This window comes from Patagioenas fasciata, chromosome 3, assembly GCF_037038585.1.
Source record: "Patagioenas fasciata isolate bPatFas1 chromosome 3, bPatFas1.hap1, whole genome shotgun sequence".
Classification (NCBI taxonomy): domain Eukaryota; kingdom Metazoa; phylum Chordata; class Aves; order Columbiformes; family Columbidae; genus Patagioenas; species Patagioenas fasciata.
The window spans coordinates 122,879,647-122,900,717 of NC_092522.1; the positions used below are offsets into that span (position 1 = coordinate 122,879,647).

General features: G+C 43.5%; 1 protein-coding gene across 1 annotated transcript in view; it reads left to right on the top strand.

Moving 5' to 3' along the window:
* Nucleotides 1-15,629: 15,629 nt before the first annotated feature.
* Nucleotides 15,630-21,071, top strand: part of RP1L1 (RP1 like 1) — a 29,536-nt gene continuing 24,094 nt past the window's right edge. Inside the window, exons 1-2 of the mRNA XM_071807289.1 lie at nucleotides 15,630-15,729; nucleotides 19,289-19,946. Of these exons, the coding sequence (XP_071663390.1) occupies nucleotides 19,308-19,946 (639 nt within the window). The 5' untranslated portion in view covers nucleotides 15,630-15,729; nucleotides 19,289-19,307. The remainder of the gene's footprint in view (nucleotides 15,730-19,288; nucleotides 19,947-21,071) is intronic.

The following is a 21,071-nucleotide window of genomic DNA, read 5'->3' on the forward strand; positions in this document are numbered from 1 at the left end:
GAGTTGACTCTGCTTCTCTCTGTCCCTCCATACGCTTGCAAATCGATGCAGGGAAAAGGAGCAACAAGGGTGATGCCGGTGTGATGGAGCAGCAGCAGGAGGTCTGATGTTAGTATTGATTGCTTTGTTTTCTTTCAGTAGCTCTGTTCTTTTTTCTCACAGCTTTGTTTCTTACTAGGCCACTGGGATGTATTTGATGTTCATGTGGGAGAAACAGGTCCCCGTCATAAATGGAGAGTTATACTTAGGAGCGAAGATGCTGATGTGACCAAGCCATAGCTGGTGGTTGTATTTTGCTCTGTTGAGCAATGCAGACATTGTCCCTTGAAGATTTCCAGAGGCTGGGTTTGTGTGTACCTGGGGGGCTTTACAGTGGGCTCTGAGTTCATTCTTACTGAGGCATTTCCCAAGCAAACAGGTCTCCTTTCTGACCCAAGTTGGATTCCAGTTTTCCTGATATAACTTGCCGCGGCCACTTAAATTCTCTGGTGCTATTCAGGGACAGCAGGAGATTGAGTGGATCAAGCCCATAAGAAGATATGAGCTCCTGTGCACAGAGAAGGGACTCATGCCCATCCCAAGCCCAGGCAGGGAGCCAGGCTGGTCCCAGGTTTACTCCAACACCAGTCCTTGATGGGAGAGGTTGTGAATTTCACCACAGTCTGAATGGGAAACTAAACCAGAATTTCTGTTCTGATTTGCTCTGAAAGACCTGAGTAGTTCACAAGGCCGTAATATATATATATATATATCTATATATCTATGTTTTTAATTTACTTTCCTTTTGTCGGCACTCCCTCACTCTCTCTAAGCCCAAGCTAAAACAGAGCTCTTGTGGGTTTTTTTGGCTAACACAAGCCTCATGTCATTAACCCTCATCAGCTCATCAGTGAATTAATATTAAAAAAAACCTAATTAATTTATTGGGATGAAGAGAGGTTCATGTAGTTAATGGCATAAAGGCTATTTAGATCATCAGATTTGACCCTCTGAATAGTATAAGGCACTGAATTTCATCCCATAGCTTCTGGCCTTTCATTTATGGTCTTTATACCCTGTGGTAGGAAACATCAGGACTACATATCTGAAGGGGCTGAATTAATGTGGAAGGGGGAGTACTGCTATAAATTTATCAGGAGCTCATTGAGCTTTTGAAGAGAGGAATCTGGAAATACTCAGTTGCCTCTGTCTCAAAACTCACCTGGTTTTATTTGTCATGGAAGTTGTGCTCCCAATCTTGGAATTTCTGCATCTCTGTGACTCTTCTTGCAGGCTTGAGACCAAGATTTGTGTTTAATCTTGAACATCTGAAATGACAGTAGGTTTTTGGCCTGTCTATAATCACTATGAATTATTGGTTGTGATTATGATTGATTGGTATTTATCTTCTAAATCTTCTACTCCCTCAAATTACTCCTTACAGCAACTTTGAGGGCACAAGGTCATGTTTCCATTTCTTGCTGGGTTTTTTTGCTGTTTGGTTTGGTTGGGTGTGTTGTTTGTTTTGTTTTCCCATGCTTCACTGGATCTCCTTCAGCTGTCCTTTGGACCCTTACTAGTTTTTTCTTCCCTTCCCTTCCCTTCCCTTCCCTTCCCTTCCCTTCCCTTCCCTTCCCTTCCCTTCCCTTCCCTTCCCTTCCCTTCCCTTCCCTTCCCTTCCCTTCCCTTCCCTTCCCTTCCCTTCCCTTCCCTTCCCTTCCCTTCCCTTCCCTTCCCTTCCCTTCCCTTCCCTTCCCTTCCCTTCCCTTCCCCTCTTTTCTTGTAATCACTGCTGTCTTCCTATTGTGCCTTGCAGAAATGCAAATCATTGGCCAATAGGTGAGTTTTATTGCTATCAATTGTCGCCATTAGTAATTTGTGCCCATTAATTTAAAAGAGGGACAAACTGCACATTCAAGTGTAAACTGTCACTTATACAGCTTAGGTGGTTTTAACATATTAAAACATCAGTTTGGAGAGATGAACAATAGATCTTTTCATCTCTTCACAATGCATTTTTTCCCCCCTAAAGTCTACTTTCTTCTTAAAAAACCCTAGTCTAGTTTTAAATAACCTGTGAGAAGGGGCTTCCACAAATGCTTCATTTGAAGATTATTCCCATCTAAATGACCTCACTTGCCCTTTTCTCTGTTTTACCCTGTCACATCTATTTATACCCACTTGCTCTACACCAAGTGTTTCCTCTGCAAGCCTGGGAAGAATTAGCGCCTTAGCATTTTGACCACCTAGGGAATGAAAACCGCAGGAGAAGATCAAGGCTCAGGTGCAGCTAGTGCTGGAAATGTTTCAGAAAGGACTTGATTTCATGTATTTGTGTCGTGCCTACGCTCATCAGCTTCCCCTCAACCTGGGTTATCTCATGGCTTGCAGAAATTGGCTGTTACTCATTGTTCACTTACAAGGGCTAAGAGCTCTTCACAATGGAGACCCTACTTCTTCCTTGGCTCTCAGCTCCCTTTTGCTTACCAGCTCTTATCCCTTGGGCATTAGTTGGTCAAACAATGTATATTTAGTGCTTTCAGTATATTTTTTCCTCCCTCCTTCATCTAACCAAACCCTCAGTCATCTTGTTGCTGCTCTGCAAAACCTCACAAAATTGTGAGGGCTTGTGGGTATCCAACATTACCCTCAGTCCTTCTCCTCCTGCAGGACATGGAAGTTAAGTTTTGTTGCCTTACTTTCCACTGATGTTGGTGCCCTGGATTGCATGAGAAGAGTCCCGTGTGTATTTAAAGGCTTAGTGGCAAAGCTGGGCTACTGAGATGGCAATGCAAATACTTCCATGCTTGTTTCAGAGCAGCTCACCCAGAAACAATGCACTTCTGTTGAAAATTTGCTCTATCTCTTTCTCTTTGCTTTAATGAAGTAGTGTCAATCAGGACCAAGGAGCAAAGGTTCTGTTCCTAGTGCTGTCTCAATGTCCAAATAATTGCTACAGGTCAAGTTATTTGGTCTGTCAGTACCTCAGTTTCCCTTTGAGCCTCTTCTGCATGATGCTCTGGGAATCATGACTCCCACTTGGGTTTGTGTCCATACAGTTCTGAGTGCCTAAGCACTGCAGGCTCCCCAAGCTGCCTGCTTTCTGCCCACCCTCTGTGCTGTGTGCTGGGCTTCAGCTGGGTCTCAGCACCCATGACGTGCTTGGAAGGAGCCAGGCTTGAGTATCTGGTGATGACATATGCAGGACCACCTGGGTATTGCCTGGTAAAGAGAGGTTGGTTAGCTTTACAGCACCCAGAGAGCAGAGGTGACCTCTTAGTGCACACGTAAAATCATAGAATGGTTTGGGCTGAAAGGGACCTTCAAAGCTCCCCCAGTGCCACCCCTGCCATGAGCAGGGACATCTTCACCAGCTCAGGTTGCTCAGAGCCCCGTCCAGCCTGGTCTGGGATGTCTCCAAGGATGGGGCATCCACCACCTCTCTGGCCAACCTGGGACAGGCTCTCACCACCCTCAATGTAAAAAATGTCTTCCTTTATCTACTTTGAATCTCCCTTCCTTTAGTTTAAAACCATCACCCCTTGTCCTATCACAAGAGGCCTTGCTCAAAAGTCCATCCCCATCTTTCTTATTGTCTCCTTTCAAGTATGGAAAGGCTGCAATAAGGTCTCCCTGGAGCTTCTCCCCAGCTCTCTCAGCCTGTCCTCCCAGCAGAGCTGTTCCAGCCTCGGATCATTTCTGGGGCTCCTCTGGCCCCTCTCCAGCAGGTCGATATCTGTCTGGTGCTGAGGACCCAGAGCTGGACCAGCACTGCAGGTGGGACGTCACTCGAACGTGTCTGATCATTGCATGGTGGCAGACAAGTCTGTTCCTGACAGCAAGCCTGGGCCCGTGCCTGCTGGTGGTGTGGATGTCCTAACACGTGCATTTACCATCACCCATCTCAGCAGCAGCCTCGGAGCACTGCTGGAATCCAGAGGAGCAATAGTTCTGTAGAAATGATATCTGCTTACTCAACAGACCTGATTCACATCCCAGAGCCACATTGTGCCAGCTCTACTCCTTAAACAAACATGTGGGCTTAGACTTCATCAGCCCATAAAACTGTGAGAGTCAGAACTGGATTCTTTGCCCCCTCATGGAGACACACACAGGTGCCAGTTAACTCCCAGTTGCTGCACTGGGCTGCACTGGGGGTCAGAGAAGAGCAGAGCGTGACTCTCAGAGCCCAGAAACAGTAAGGCTTTGGCAGGTGATTAAAATAACCTGCAGTGTTGAAAGTTCAGAATATTTGATCTAGAGTTATTGAAAGAAACACATTTACTGTAACTTTTGGTACTAAAAATGCACCTAAGAATAATGAGATATGTCCTAAATATAAGAAATAACTGACAGCCACTACAGTTGGTTCAATAAATTACAACAGTTTGGTGGATTTTTTTTCTCTTACATGCTGCATCAAAGTTTATTTGGAATGATCCCATACAGACTGCTCACATGTTTGTTTTGCTCAGTGGCTTGGTTTCTTCATATTTGCATTCTTTCTGCATTAGCTGACCAGGTTTAGTCACCTGGTGTCATCCTCATTTCTTGACTGCACAAGCCAATCTTGTGTCCCTGAGATCTGGCCATGAGGTCTTGCAGGGAGGTAGTTCTGACTTGCCCTCCACGAACACCTCAGCAAGCCCATAAGCACATTTGGCAGATACTCTTGCTATTAAAGTTCAGGCAAAGTGAATACTGAAGTCAGAAAAACGTGGCATTTGGCCAGTTGATGGAAAAAAAAAATCAGCACAAATAATCCTAGGTATATTTTGCAGTACTTTTCCAGACCTATTCCCTCTTTGTTGAGGATTCATTTACTCATTTCAACACGCTATCTCTTTAAGCTTCCTCAAAGGCATGCAAAGCCTCTTAATAAATAATCTTGGTATTCCTTATCACATCTGCCTTTGAGTGAGAGACAGGACAAATGGGACGGCGTTCACATCTGAATCCAGGTCAGGATCAGATATAGGCTGGGGAATGGTGGTGGTGAAGAGCTGGGTGATGACTGCGGTGTTATGTGAGCTTCGCATTAACTCCTACATGTTTTAGAAGACCTGTGTGTTTTGGATGGGCACAAGGCCGGGGAAGGGAGGTGCACAGGAGCAAGGAGAACTTAATCTCTCCCTGTGCTTTCACATGTCACCAACTACCGTAGTATCTGACCACTTTCCGCTCCATGGATTGTGAGGTGTGAGGTGAATTGGCCAACCCTGGCCATCTTCAGGGGAGGCAGGAGCAAGAAAGGAGAAGGTGAAGATCTTCAGAGCTGCTGAGGGTAGCAAGTGCAAATGTGACAACCTGGAAAACCAGAAGGAAACCACCAGATTGCAGAAAGTGAAGAATTTTATAGGCAGGATTTTGAATAGACCTTGCATAATATTGTGAAAGCTGGTGAAGTTTATAAAGGTTGAGATAAGCTAACTCAGAAACAGATGGGTGCTTTAGTGGGTAGGGGTGGCAGGAGATTTTGGAGAGATTCCAGTCAAGAATCCATAGGATTTGGCAACAATCCAGATATGAGTGTTTGGTGTGAAGTAGATGTAGGTGTTGAACATGACATGGAGACTGTGAGTTTGTCTTACGAGCGTGTTATTCACAGCAAGGAGGGCTGGGGTAGGGAGGGGTTTGCGGTGAAAGATAAGGAGGTGTTCTTTTAACCGCGATAAGAGTGTTGGCAGACCCACGTCTGGGAAAGAGCTCAGACGGAGGAGAGACACAGTAGGGGAGAGTTACACCTGCTGCCATGGATGTGGAGAATAATGTCACCAGCTGACAGCACAGGGAGCGTGATGTCAACAGGAGAGGGGGTGAGGATGAGGAAGAAGTACCAGGGTATTCAGAAAACACAGTGAAGGCAGCAGAAGACGGCCAGTGTCTCACAAAGCAGACTGAGCTATGGAAGAGAGCTGGATCTCAACTCCAGCTCCAGTAGAAGAGAGGCAGGAGGTGGCTCTTTTAGTTGTTTGTTTGTTTTTTTAACATCAAGTTCAAATGTGGAGTCTTCTGAAGGACCCAAACCATTCTTCTCATGACGTTATGAATGTTTTAATATGAAATTTCTATTTTACTTACTTTTTTTTTTTGAAGTCTTTCAGCTGCTTTGAAAGAGGAAAAGGAAAATTAGGGTGAAGTAATTATTTTCATGTAATTTAAAATGGCTTTTTTTAGCTTCTCATCTCTCAAAAATATCAAAGGAATGCTATTTGAAGGGTCAGCCCAGAAGGAAATGTGTGTCTCTTCTTATGCTTTTTTTCCCTGCTTCTCAGTATTTCAGCTATTAATTTTTGGTAACTATTTTCCATCCAATTAAAAAATATATATATTTTTTTTAAAAAATGCTCTTTGAAGGGTCAGCCAAGGAGATTCCCCCACCTCTCCCTTCTTTCTTAGAAATTCAAGTATTAATTTCTGGTAATTTAGAGTCAGAACACAAGGAATGATAAGCATCTGATGAACCAACCTTGTTGTCACCGTCTGTGTTCATCACCTTGAGCTACATTTCCAGACAGTGAAGAGAAACAGTGTGAAGATAGAGTTCATCTGAGACATCCAGTTTGGGAGGAGATGAGCACAGCCTGAAAGCCACCATATCTTTCTGGTGACTCGGAAGGCTGGAGTGACTGTCTCGAGTAGAGACATTACAGACATCCATATCCAATCTGAAGTGCCCTGCCCAGCTAGGATATGTTTGCCCTGTGGTGCCCAGGCATTGGATGATCCTTGTCCCTTCTCCCTGGTTGAACACAGAATCCTAGAATCATTTTGGTAAGAAGAGACCCTCAAGGTCTAAGCATCAACCTAGCAGCATCACTAAACCATGTCCTTAAGAACATCAGCTATGCATGTTTTAAACCCCTCCAGGGATGGTGACTCCACCACTGCCCTGGGCAGCCTGTTCCAATGCCCCACAGCCCTTTGGGGAAGAAATTGTTCCCCACATCCAACCTCAACCTCCCCTGGTGCAACTTGAGGCCGTTTCCTCTGCTCCTGGCGCTTGTTCCTGGGGAGCAGAGCCCGACCCCCCTGGCTCCAAGCTCCTTTCAGGCAGTTCAGAGATCAGAAGGTCTCCCCTCAGCTCCTGTTCTCCAGCTGAACCCCCCAGCTCCCTCAGCCGCTCCCATCACACTTGTGCTCCAGCCCCTCACCAGCTCCGTTCCCTTCTCTCAACTCGCTCCAGCACCTCAAGGGCTTTCTTGGTGTGAGAGGCCCAAAACTGCCCCCAGGATTGGCGGTTTGGCCTCCCCAGGTCCCAGCACAGGGACGGTCACTGCCCCGGGCCTGCTGGCCACACCAGTGCTGGTCCCAGCCAGGATGCTGGTGGCCTCTTGGCCACCTGGGCAAACACTGGCTCATATTCAGTCACTGTCACAATATCCCCAGCTCCTTTTCCACTGGGCACTTTCCAGCCACACTTCCCTGAACCTGTAGCGCTGCCTGAGGTTGTTGTGACCCAAGTACAGGACCCAGCACTTGGCCTTGTTGAACCTCATACAATTAGCTTCAGGCCATCAATCCAGCCAGTCCAGATCCAGATCCAGATACCCATGTCCCATGATGCTCAGGTGTTGGCTCATGCTTGTCCACTCTCCCTGGTTGCACATGATCTCTCTGACCCCGTTTGAGGTTGAGCGGTTGTGGAGCCACCTGACTGTATTATCCCACAGCAACAATTTCTTCTTCTAGAATGGCCCCAACACATCTGGAAAGGACCATAGGTATGGGAAATACTCAGTATTGTCATGCAGCTGGTGGCAGAGAGAAAGCATTGTCCCTTCTGTTCCCACACAGTGCCCAAAAGGAGCAGGTGTGCAGTAAGCAGTAATCCCAGGAGATCTTGTGAGCTCCAGTGAGTCCTGCTGGCTCATCTGATCTGAGAATCTGGCACAGAGATTCGATAGATGGGGAAAAGAAAGAACAGTCTATTGTGTTAAAAGTGTAGGCAAGCAAAAATTGCAGAAATCTCCAAATTTAGACTTTGGCCAGGGTACCAGTATCAGCAATTCTGCACTTGATGAGAGGTCAAGGTTCTGCCGACATGAATTAAAATCAAGAATAAAGAAAACTGGAAGGATGTAAATCTTGGGGGTATAGCAGAAGTAACGGAAAAAGTAAGTTTATTAATAAATGAAAATGCAGGACAATGATTCAGAATTGGCTGAGTTATTGGAATCCTTAAAAAGAAAATCTCTCCTAAATAATAAAGCTATAGGAAAGTAGTTTGGATGGGGTTTAAAGTGAGGAAGCAAGCCTCTATAAAACAAAGAAAACCCAAGAACAACAACAACAACCAAACAAATAAAACCCAACCAACCAAAAACCCCCAACATATTAAAGTGGAGGAATCCTTGACAAACTGAAAAGCACAGAAGTAAACTTTGATGATTATGTTGGAATGTTGGACATGACCTGGTTTCCCCCAAAATAAGACCTACCCTGAAAATAAGCCCTAGCATGATTTTTTAGGATTTTTGAGGTTGCTCGAAATTTTAGCCCTACTCTAAAAATAAGCCCTAGTTACTGTTCATTAAACAAGTCAATTTAAATATTGTCCAGGCAGCTGTATGTGTAAAAAAGTAACATCTTCTGGACCAAAAATTAAGCAAGACCCTGGCTTATTTTCAGGGAAAGAGGGTAGAGAACGAATTGAGAAATCCACTGCATTGCTCCCCAAAGGCAACTGGTACTAATTGGGATGAATAAAGGAGGAACTCTGGGATAATACGCCTGGTATTTTTTTCCCCCTACTACTCAAAGCCAAAAGGAGAGAGTCACTCCAGGTGAGACATTGTGTCTTCTAATATAATGGAACAAATATTAAGGCAGAAATAACTACACAGCTGTGTGGCACAAGAATTGTAGACAAAAGGAAACATAAACACATGATGCCAGAAAAACTTGACTGCTTCCACTGCTTATCAAATTTTATATAGTGCCTAACTTGACTTGGAAAATTATTGAAGAGTTTTAGAAGATGCACTGTTGGGTGAATAAAATCTGTCCACAGATTCAGTAATAAACATATTGAAAAAGTGGGAGATAAAGAGTATATCTGTTGAAATGTAGAGGTATCTGATTAGATTAAATATGTTTTGAAATAATTTTTGAGAGTGCAAAAACCACATTAGTGAAAATCAAAATTGATAACCCTTTGGAAGGAACTGCAGGCATCAGGAAGGGAAGAGAAATGGTATAAAAGGGTCTAGAAATGTTAGAAGTGGTCAGAAAAATGACACCCATACTGGAAAAAAGGAAATGTCACATTATCAAAAGTTTAATAGTCTCAAGTAACTGTTGTGCTGGACATGTAAAATTGGGAAATGATGGTTGCATAGAGGAAATTAACCTTATGGCGGATGAAAACACTAGGATGCAAGTGGTTGTTTTGATGTATGTGTGGATAGCCCCATGTTGAACTCAGGGGATGTGTGCAATGAAAAGCCTGTATGTTTGCAGAGTTGGGTGCTGCCCTGAGGAAGAAGAGTTGGAGTGGGTTTGCATGGAAACTGCAAAAAGAAGTTCCAACACCTTCCAGGACCTACAGCAAGTTTCTTCTACTGATGTATATATAGCCTTTAGCTCCCAAGTCCAGATCTGGTTCTAGACCAAAACTTCTTCATAGCTTGTTTTGACTTTCTTGGTTCATCTCTCAGTAGCTGGCTCCTGGGTGTAGTTTATTTTGCATGCCTTGCCCCAATTCCTGGTTATTATGTGTACTCCTAGTTCTTCATCTGCTTACTCTAGCCAGCTCTTTTGCTTTCCTGCATACTCATACAATCAGCTTTTCTTAGCCTCTTTCTTCATTCTCCTTTATAGGCAGGAAGATGAGAAAGCAAAGCTTGGGTTGTTAAGGGGAGTGGGTGCATACGAGTTAACCAGCCTAGGAAATTACAACTGGTTGTCTATAAAACTTCTTCTGTGCTCAAGTTTTTATATCATTCTTGGAGGTGGAAACAGGCCTGGAATGGGAGGTGGAGGAGCCACCTTGTGTGTCTGTGTTCACGTAGTCAAAGGGCATTTACACCAGGTGGTCTCCATGAGAAGACAAAAGGACTGTGAACACCCTGCTTAACCCATGCTAAATCCTTGTGATACATGTATGTTCTTGAGATCTACGTACCTTCTTGTGATCTTGTTCCTGTCATGTAATCAATTGTGTCAATTCTAGGTTTGAATTCAGCAAGCTGCTCCAGTCTTGCCATGCTGTCTCCTCCATCTGGTGTGATAAACAGCACATCTGTTTATCAGTTTTGGGGCACAAACATGCAGATCAGCTTGGAGATAAAACTTCAAGCTCACCTCAGAAGGAAACACAAAGTTATTTTCCTCAATATTACCAGAAACATGAGTAAAGGACAGTGCAGGTTACCTAAAAACCTTGGATCTTTACAACAGCAATATTCTTAGGAAATTCTTGGCTACAGCACTAGAAACACCCTCTGAAACAAAAACATTGTCCACAGCTTCTCAGGATATTTCTGAATTGTTGCTGGAACTGCACTGTGTGTAGTCTGAAAGACCCGTATGCGACTGTTGTTGTCGGAGCCTGTTGCAGAGACACCTGTAATCAGGGCTGTCACTGAGCTGTCTATCCGATAGACCACAGCTGGGCGTTGAACAGTATGTGGCAGAACCAGCCTCCTTGCCTCTGCTTTCTCAAGCCTTTGGTTTCATTTTTAGGAAAGACAAATCCTACATTTCTTCAGCAAAAAGAAAACTGATAATAGAATAGTTTGTGTTGGAAGGGGCCTTCGAAGCTCATCCAGTCCAACCCCTGCCATGAGCAGGGACATCTTCATCCAGATCAGGTTGCTCAGAGCACCGTCCTCTGTGTCAGGGCTTCTCTGTTCCCTTCAGTGGCAGAACGCTTTAATTTCACAGTGGACTGTGATTAACAGCATCCCAGGAGAGCTGTCACAGTGCAACTGAATTGAGGAACTCGGAGAACTCGTTGATGGGATACAACAGGATCCATAGGGGAAGGAATAACAAACGGGCACCACCATGTCCCTATCTCTTTTTGTTGCCCAAGAAAACTCACGTACAACTATCCTTATGTTTCGTCCTAAGCAGACAGCAAGTCTCATAACTCAGGAGTCTGAACAAAGTCTTGGTATAGTGCTGAGGATCCAGCCTCGGGAAGGTCTGTTTAGTCTGAGGTCCTAATCCAGCTCTTTATGGCTCAGTCCCTCTTCTCTGAACTGCTACTGATACCATGAGGTTTCAACTTCATAAATGCACCTGCTATTTGCATGGTGAGGGTGACCCTTGACAAGGTAATAATGTTTCTCAGCTGTATTTTATCTCATGTTGAAGGTACTCAGGTTCATTATTTAAGTCCATGGAGAGTGATCCATCACCCATAGAGGCATTGTCTGCAGATTAAATGGTTTTAAAAGGAACATTGACAAAAGCCCTATTTTTTAACAATTTCAGAGGGTTTTCTTTCTTTGCACCTGTGGCTGATGCTGAGAAACTGTTAGGTAATGCATCTAGAATATTTGTTCTAGGTGCATGTGATCCCTGAGACAATTTTTACCCTCCAGAAAGCTGGGCTTCTTGATTATCTGGGTTGTGTGCGATTTAATCCTTTGCACTGAAGGCAGTTGCTGGAAATAAAATTTGCACCATTGTGCTTTGAAGGTGGACTTGTTTCAAACTGCTATGGACCCAAGTAAAGGAAAAGCCACATGGGAAAAATTTAATGAAATAGAACAAGGGCAAGTGTAGAGTCTTGAATGTGGGCAGGAACAACCCCAGGTTCCAGTGTAAGTTGGGGAATGAGCTATTAGAGAGCAGTGTAGGGGAAAGGGACCTGGGGGTCCTGGGGACAGCAGGGTGAGCATGAGCCAGCACTGGGCCCTTGTGGCCAGGAAGGCCAATGGTACCTGGGGTGGGTTAGAAGGGGGTGGTCAGTAGGTCAGAGAGGTTCTCCTGCCCCTCTGCTCTGTCCTGGGGAGACCACACCTGGAATCTTGTGTCCAGTTGTGGCCCCTCAGTTCCAGAAGGACAGGGAACTGCTGCAGAGAGTCCAGCGCAGCCACCAAGATGCTGAAGGGAGTGGAGCATCTCCCGTGTGAGGAAAGGCTGAGGGAGCTGGGGCTCTGGAGCTGGAGAAGAGGAGACTGAGGGGTGACCTCATTAATGTTTACAGATATATAAAGGGGGAGTGTCAGGAGGATGGAGCCAGGCTCTTCTCGGTGACAACTATTGGTAGGACAAGGGGTAATGGGTGCAAACTGAACACAAGATGTTCCACTTAAATTTGAGAAGAAACTTGTTGGGGTGAGGGTGTCAGAGCCTGGCCCAGGCTGCCCAGGGAGGTTGTGGAGTCTCCTTCTCTGCAGACATTCAAACCCGCCTGGACACCTTCCTGTGGAACCTCAGCTGGGTGTTCCTGCTCCATGGGGGGATTGCACTGGATGAGCTTTCCAGGTCCCTTCCAATCCCTAACAATCTGTGTTTCTGTGTGTTTCTGTGTTTCTTTAGAAAAAAACAGTAAACCAACCCTCCAACCCCTCCCAAAGCCTGCCAAACCTCCAGAACATAAACAGAAAACTTTATCTACTAGGATCTGCCTCACATTTATAAGAGAATATTCAGTTTTCTTAGAAGTAAATCCTCTAATCACAAAAAGGAAGAGCTAATAATGTGAAATTAATTAGAAGTGGAACATTCTATTAGATCACAGAAAACATCTCAGAGGATGGCACAGTTCAGATTGCCACAAAGGACGTGTCGTATTAAACTGGCACCTAAGAGGATCTTTATTACCACAAAAGCCTGAGCAAAGAAGAGTGCAGACAACCTTTGGAGAAGGGAGTTATGACTTCTCTTGGCCTGCTTGGGACACTCTTGCTAATAAATTGCAGCATGTGGATGGCGTCCTTTGCCACATGGGCCAGCTGCTGACTTGGGTTCAATTTCTAGTCCTCTTAGGCCCCACATCTATTTCTGCAATGCTGCTATCAGTCATCCTGAGCTTGGCTTGCTGCATGGGGGTTTACTGTCCCTGACACATGGTTGGTGTTTTCTTCTCCTGTGGGTCATGTCAGATACTCTGTCCAGCCTTTCATGGTTCTTCTGAATGGCAGTCCTGTCCTCCACCATGCCAGCTGCTCCCAAGGGTTTGATGTTACTGGGAAACTTGTTGAGGGTGTCCATCACCATCCAGGTCACTAATGAGGATTTCTAAGTAGCCATCCAAAGTGCTGTCCTGCCAATACCATTTCAGCCCTGGAACTCTGCAAAGAACAACTTGTCTGTTATAATGGTGTTTTGAGTAGGAAACCATCTAGATCATAGGCATGGGGAACGTGAACTTGGGTAAGTGCGTACTCTAAGAGTGGACTTTGAGAGAAGCTAACATTGTGCTTGTTTCTGCTCTGGGCCCTGGCTGTCCTTACCTGTAAGGAACAGGACACGGACACAGTTCAGCTCAATAGAGGAATTAACCATCTGGTGAATTCCCAACTGAGTCCCAGAAGAGAAGGAAAATAACCTAATGTTCTTAAATGTAATGAATCCCAGCCCTCCTAGACAGATGTGTCCATGTTCCTCTCTGAAAATGGTGGAGGAAATTGGCAGAATCATAGAATGGTTTGGGTAGAAGGGACCTTCAAAGCTGCTCAGAGCCCCATCCAGCCTGGTCTGGATGTCTCCAGGGATGGTTCATCCACCACCTCTCTGGTCAACCTGGGACAGGCTCTCACCACCATCCGCATAAGCAAAACCGTCCTTCTGTCTGCTCTGAATCTCTTCTCTTTGTTTAAAACCATCACCTCTTGTCCTATCACTACAAGCCCTGCTCAAAAGTCTGTCCCCATCTTTCTTATTGGCCCCTTTTAAGTACAGAAAGGCCACACTAAGGTCTCTGGAGCTTCCCTTCTCCAGTTGAACACCCCAGCTCTCTCAGCCTGTCCTCCCAGCAGAGCTGTTCCAGCCTCGCATCATTTCTGGGGCTCCTCTGGCCCCTCTCCAGCAGCTCCATGTGTGTCCTGTGTGTCCTCAAAAAGGGCACAGAACAAATTTAAATGAGCTTTTTTAGAGAAACATGATTAGATTTTACCAAAAAAATAATTTATCTTTCTTGTCAGAAACTCCCAACTTTTCTGGGAAAATTTTCAAATGAAATAATCTTGATAGTAATTTTCCTAGAATGTACACCTGGCTTTTTCAACCACCTGTATTCCAAGTGTTAATTGTGACCTGTAAATTTTTCTTCTGTCTGGAAGAAATATCTTTGTAAAAATGGAAGCTGCAATTACTTGTATTGAAAGAGAAACTTCCAGTAAAAGTCTACATACTAATTTATCAGCAAAAAACCATACAAAAATTAGCACTAGATGTATTCAGGCTAGAGAAAAGGCACAGAAATTGGGCACTAAGTGAGACTGGAACTGTTGATGCTGGAAAGGGTAGAGTCTTGCTAATTTAAAGTATTGAAGTCAAGTCTGGATGCTTCTCATAAAGGTCTTCTCATCTCTCAAACAGTGGTTATGGACATGGTGCTAAATTAATTGAGTGACATCTGTTCTGTATCAGCACAGGCACTTTCAGAGTTGTAGGTGGATTTCTCTCTGTCTTCTGTGTCCTCAACAGAGAGGAGGCTACAAGAAAACCTCACAGACAATAAGCCCAGTGTGAGGGACAGAATGTGAAGGCTGATACAAAGAGATGTGCTGCAGATTTTGGCTACGGGTTCTCATAGTGGCTGCCCAACCGCATGCTTGCACAGCTTCCTCTGTGTGAAGTTGGATAGCAGTGGTTTGATAGGGTTCAGAAGTGTGTGACTTGGTGTCCTGCTGCAGTTTAATCTTTTTGAGATGTCATTTTGATGGGAAATTAAAAAGTAGGGGCCAGGCTGCCTGGCACAGCTGATTGAGTAGAATGGTCTCCATGAGGGGTTCAGTCTTTCCCATGGATGGACTCCTACAAATTTTCCAGTAGAGCTGCTGCAAGCCTACAGAGAAGTGACCCTGCTCTTCCGAGTCAAGGATCCCACAGGAATGGTCCCTGGACCTTAAAATGTGTGCTGTCCACAGGTGGAAAAGCAATGCTATATAAGGAGGACTGTGTCATGTTTCAAATATTAACCTTATGTTTGGAAGATTCACGTTAGGGAGCTGAGATGTAAAACTTGCTGAACCTATTCTTGCAGAATCCCAAATCCCTGCCCTTCCAATAAAGCCATTTATGACTCTGGTCTCTCTGCAAGTCTCTGCTTTCTGGGAAAAAACAAACAAACAAACAAACAAACAGAACAAAACAAAACAAAACAAAACAAAACAAAACAAAACAAAACAAAACAAAACACCACCACGAAAAAACCTCAACAAAACAGACACATAAACAGAAAACCAAAACCAAATCCACCCACAAAACCCAGAAGGTGCTTAGGGCCATAAGGGGTATTGGTGCACAGATGCAATGACCATTTACGTAAGTAATAAATAAATATTGCTAAAAGAATTCAAGGCCATACAAAAGTGAGTTTTCTCACTGATTTTGTACCTGAATCCAACCGATTGATTTTCTTGTTGTTGTTGTTGTCTTTGCAAAGAGGAAGTCTCAGGGAAAGCAAGAAGGCTCTCATAGATAAATTATGAAAGCACAAGTAATTTCCCATTATTTATCATTCACAGGTGGCTTGTCTGTCCTTATTTAATGCCCAAATCTCAGTGATCCAGCTGTTGAGCATTCATCTGAGACTCTGACATCTGCCATGAACTTGAAAATATTTGGGTAAGACTCACTAGACTTTCCTGTTACAATTAGACTTCACTGAAAAGTTGTTATGAACCTCAGCCATCTATGTCCTGAGTATCTATCAACCAGCTGAGAAGTAACAAACTTCTACACAAATCCTGAAGAGCTACCATCATCTTTTCTCTAGCTCCATTGATTTCCCCGGTGTTACCCGAAAGATAAATCTGATTCCAAACTGTTGTTGATGAGGGGGTGGACTAGGAAAGTTATCCAGATCTCTGCAGGCCTTTGTGCAAGAGGAAAATATTACCTCTTTGGCCTTGAGTGCATTCTCACTTAAACTGGTATAACTGGAGAGGTGCCAGTTGGAGTCACCGAGTCAGATTTATACCTGAGTTACATGGGCGCAAGCAAGAGGAGGATTGGGCAAACTGTGCCTAAAGCCTCAGTGGATTTAAGAGCCTCCTCCAGCGGCTTAGGTAGCTTTTCTTTCTATCCTTAGCAACACAGTCCTGATTAACCCTCCAAGCTGTGGTCAGTCATTTTGAGGACAGTTTGATTGACAGCACCTAACCTGCTGATGCTTTTCCCTGTGTTGTCCAGTGCATTAGAACCTGGAGTTGGTTGGTCGGCTGTGTTGGCTTTTTTATTATTATTATTTTGTTTATTTATTTTTAATCTCTTGGATATTCTATAAGAAAAAGTCATCTTGAGGAAGAGGCATGAAGTATTTCAATGTAAGTACAAAAATACGCATAGATACTTCTGTGTTATGTATCTATAAAAAGATGTATTTGGGCAAGATGACCATTTTTGTTGCCTTGCCAGATATAAAGCAGAATCCTCATCCCTTTCTGAAATTTCAGATAGACAATAAGTAACTTACCTCTGTCTAAACTGTTTGTTTTTCATGCAAGGTTTTTGTGTAAGGCTTTTTCTTCACATTATATATTGCTTTTTAAGAGCAGGTCTGACTTACCTTTGAGGCTTGGGGTGGTAACCAACTCTATCACCCAAAACTTAAGGGACAATGTTCTTTCACATTGGTGATCCCTTAACGGTCTTGTGAAATGATTCCCAACGAAAATTAGTATTGGGAAAGTATATTACGATTTGTCTTGTATTGTAGATTTTTATACCTCTTTCAATATGATTTAACAGCTTAAACAAAAGTAGAATAAATCCTTGGGAAGCACTTAGAGTGCAGCCAGTATATTGTGGACCACCATTGGTCCAGGGACTAAAATTTATCTGAATAGTGGATTTGTTTGGAAATTGTGCTGCCTGTGTCTGAAAGCTCGAATGTGGGACTCATGGAGAAAAAGTTAGAGCCACCTTTCCGAAAGCTGTTAGAAACAGAGAAGTTAGATTTTTTTTCCCTGGAAGATAGAGTGATGGATTGAGCTTTAACTGGAAACGAAATAAGTGAATAATTGCTTGGTGAAATATGTACATGGAAAGAATAAATCATACTGGAATATTTATCAGTGTGCATGGATATAAAAAAGCAGAGATTTGTCAAAATAATAATCTTTCAAATGGTGCCTAATGTCTTTTCTCACCTAGCCCAGATAAAATTTCCATTTATTGCAGGAGTGAATTTGCTGTAGCAAAAATTGCACAAATATTTGGCTTGAAAGTAGCATAGTAAGGCAATAATGGATTTGTTCTAAAATGTGGAGAAATTCAGCATCTACAGTTTTCTGAATGCTGCATCTCTGCAGATCAGTGACAAAATTCTCATTAATTACTGTGGTCACAGAACTAATCCTCCAGAGAATGATTTGTGAGTTGCGTGAATATTGTCTTGAAAGTAAAACCTTATTCTGCTGCTGCAAGAAGTGATACCAGGAGCAAACGGAAGGAAATACATCATTAGAAATACATTTATTGCTTTCTAATACATTTATTGCTTTCTAACTCATTCTTCTGAGACATCTTTTTAAAGTCACCATAGAAAACTGCTATTAACCAAGGACATCATTTGAAAGTAAATTGGACGTAGGTGCTTGTAGCCAGAACCACCTTCTGCATGATATAAGGGAAGTTAATGTGTTCCTTTCTAATGATTAAAATGGTTTGTTGCCTATATGTCAGCAGTGACATCTGATCAGAAGATGACATCTCTAAATTCCATTTTGAGAGTCTCCATTGAAGCTTGAGTAATTAACTCAAAGTGAGCTGTAGAATTGCTCTTCAAATTCATTATATATATGATATATGTATATATATCACATATATATATATATATCATCCTCTTTATAGCCACTATAGCAATAGACAATACAATTGCAATTGTAAATATTGTTGAGTTTTTTGTTGTTTTTTTTTTTTTTCCCCATTTAAAAAATAAAACATTGTCTTTCAGACATAGTAGTTTCATTTCATGGGGGGGTCTGAATTTTTTAGTGGTTGACTTCCAAGACAATGCATTTGATAAGGGTAAGCAAGAAAGAGTAGAGATGCCTCTTTCCCACTTACCTCAATCACAGCAAAGACATTAAAAACAGTTGGGTTCCAAAAGGTGGGTTTCAATCTCCAGATCTGAGCACCAAAGTCAGGTTTGCTTTAAAAATGAAGGACACCAGGTGCTCCCACACAAATTTGACAGCTTGTTCTCCTCACATCGGTGCTTACCAGGTTCATTTCAAATTTTCCCACTGTTTAGCGGAACCAAGTTTTGTAGTTCAATTTGAGGTCTTGTGATATTTCTTTCTGTTATTTGTTTGCATAGCATCTGTGGATTGTCATCCAGATTTTGTCCTAGAACACTATGGCATGACCATGTGCAGCTGCTCTGAAACCAGGCTGCTCTGCCCCTCCGTACACCCAGGAGTGGTTGTGTGCTATAATGTGCAATCACTACATGAAGAAATTCAGTTTTGCTTTGGTTTTCGTTATGCACCAGTTCACGGAGCTAAAGGGTTACATGAGAATCTCAGTGTTTTTCTTGTAAAAATAAAACCAAAGTAATCACTGGCTCTGATAGTTTCAGAGAAAACCTCAAAAAATATAAGCAAGGAAGACACAAAACTCAGAAGGACAACAATACACAAATATCAGTTTTTGTGGGTTTTGCTTGGGGTCTGACTCATTATTTTGGTGCCTCAGGGCACCAAACAGTGTCTGAATTCTCATTGGCATCTGCAGGACAAAGATGGTTTGACTGTGAGGAGCAGGGGAGGTTTGGGTTCGACACGAGGAAAAGGTTCTTCACCCAGAGGTGCTGGACACTGAACAGGCTCCCAGGGAGGTGTCACAGCCCCAACCTGACAGTGTTCAAGAAGAGACTGGACAACGTCCTCAGACACACGCGGTGACCTGTGGGGTGTCCTGTGCAGAGACAGGCGTTGGACTTGATGATCTTTGTGGGTCCCTTCCAACTCAGGACATTCAATGATTCTACTCTTCCTGCTGTGTTTCCTTATACCTACCTGAGCCAATGAGTTCATATCTCCTTGTTGATACAATGTGATCTTGTTCAAGCATAGATGTTAAAGCTGTTGTGAGGAAAGCAAACTTTACTCCTATACCAGTGAAGCATTTATTCTGCATTATTCAAACAAACCTTACTCTGCTTTTTCTTCTCTCGTAGTTACCTTTAAGCAAGAGGGATGACTCAGGTGCCTGCTGACTACTTGTCAACCACCAGCTCCTACAACTATGATCAGCCCCTTCCCTCTGTGGCTCGGACAAGCACTGTCACCAGGGTACCTCCAGCCAAAAAAATAACCTTCTACAAGAGTGGAGATCCTCAATTTGCAGGAGTTAAGATGGCCATCAACCAGAGAAGTTTCAAGAGCTTCAATGCACTCATGGATGACCTCTCTCATCGGGTCCCACTGCCATTCGGAGTACGGACCATCACCACCCCACGAGGAATACATTGCATTAGTGAGCTGGACCAGCTGGAGGATGGAGGATGCTACCTTTGCTCCGACAAGAAATACGTCAAACCTATTAGCATTACTTCTGGGGGACACAGGCCAGGCCCTCCACGAAATGGTCGTCCCTCCAGTACCTTGAGAAGAGCAGCTCTGGAGGCCAAGCTTGAAGATTATTCCACACCTTTCACTCATCATGGCCCCAGAATACCCAAAAAAATCACTCTAGTTAAGAATGGAGAAAGTGGTTTTCGGCGCTCAATTATCTTGAACCGCAGAAACGCCAGGAGTTTCAAAACGCTCTTGGATGAGATTTCAGAGATCCTGCAGTTCCCAGTGAAGAAGCTCTACACTGTTGATGGGAAGAAGGCAAGTATCTCTGATAGCTGGTGCTGGTCAGTTATTCTAACAGGTGTTACCACATTGGTGTTTGCATTCCCTGCGATCCAAATGATGCTCATGTGGCCAATAGTTTACCCACACTACCTTAATCCTTCGGTTTTGTGTATTTAGTATCATATTAATTACTCCCCATTACTTATGTGATGTAGAAGAATCTTGTTCAGCCACTCAAGAACTTCGTACATCAGATATTGGTTTGAGTCCATGGGAATCAACTTCTAAAGAAAGTCCAGAAGCTCAATGTTTTGCAGCTGGGTATAAAATCCCTAAATAAACTTATAGTAATGGAGTTTCCCACACTCTTTGGGACACATGTCCCAACAGAAGCTTAACTTTTCTGAACCTAACAACACGGAATTCAACAGAGTAGACAGCCCTTAGGTAGCACCTTACGGTTACATAGTTCCCAAAAGAACACGGCCCTGCTCATGATGTGGGATCCTCAGCATTATGGTAATACAGCTAATAAAAGCATAATTAATTAGGTTATGAGTGGGATCAGGAGACATATTTGTACTGATATTTGGTGAATGTGGCAACTGGGGTGGACTCTTATATTAATAATAAATTTGGGTCATGACAACTCCTTTGTTCTTTTGTTCCCAAAGGAATTTCTTGACTAAACTGAGATTCTCGTGGTTTCTTCTCTCTTTGTAACACAGACTAACCCATACTTCCATTTCATCTGAAGAGGTCTCACTTGTTAGCCTGACTTTTCTCTAGCAATGCAGCCAACTGGATCAGTTACCCTGCTCCATGACACTTTTTCCACCTTCACAGTGCTGTGTGCCCCCTCCTCAGTTGTGACATTACAACTATTTGTGGTGTCATTTCTGAACCAGATGACTGAAATGACTTGGGTTCAAATGATTCCTTATCCAGGAGGGGAAAAATTGGAGGAATATTTTTAACCCAAACCATTTGACCCAGCACAGGGAAAGGATTGTGCAACTACGAAGGAGAGAGGGAGGGGAAATGATGAAGCTTAGATGTAGACAACCTGAGCATGACCTAGGATAAGCAAAACAGGTAATTAATCTCCTCAGACTTCATGTCCTAAGAGTCAGTTGTCTCAGTCCACGATGAACAAGC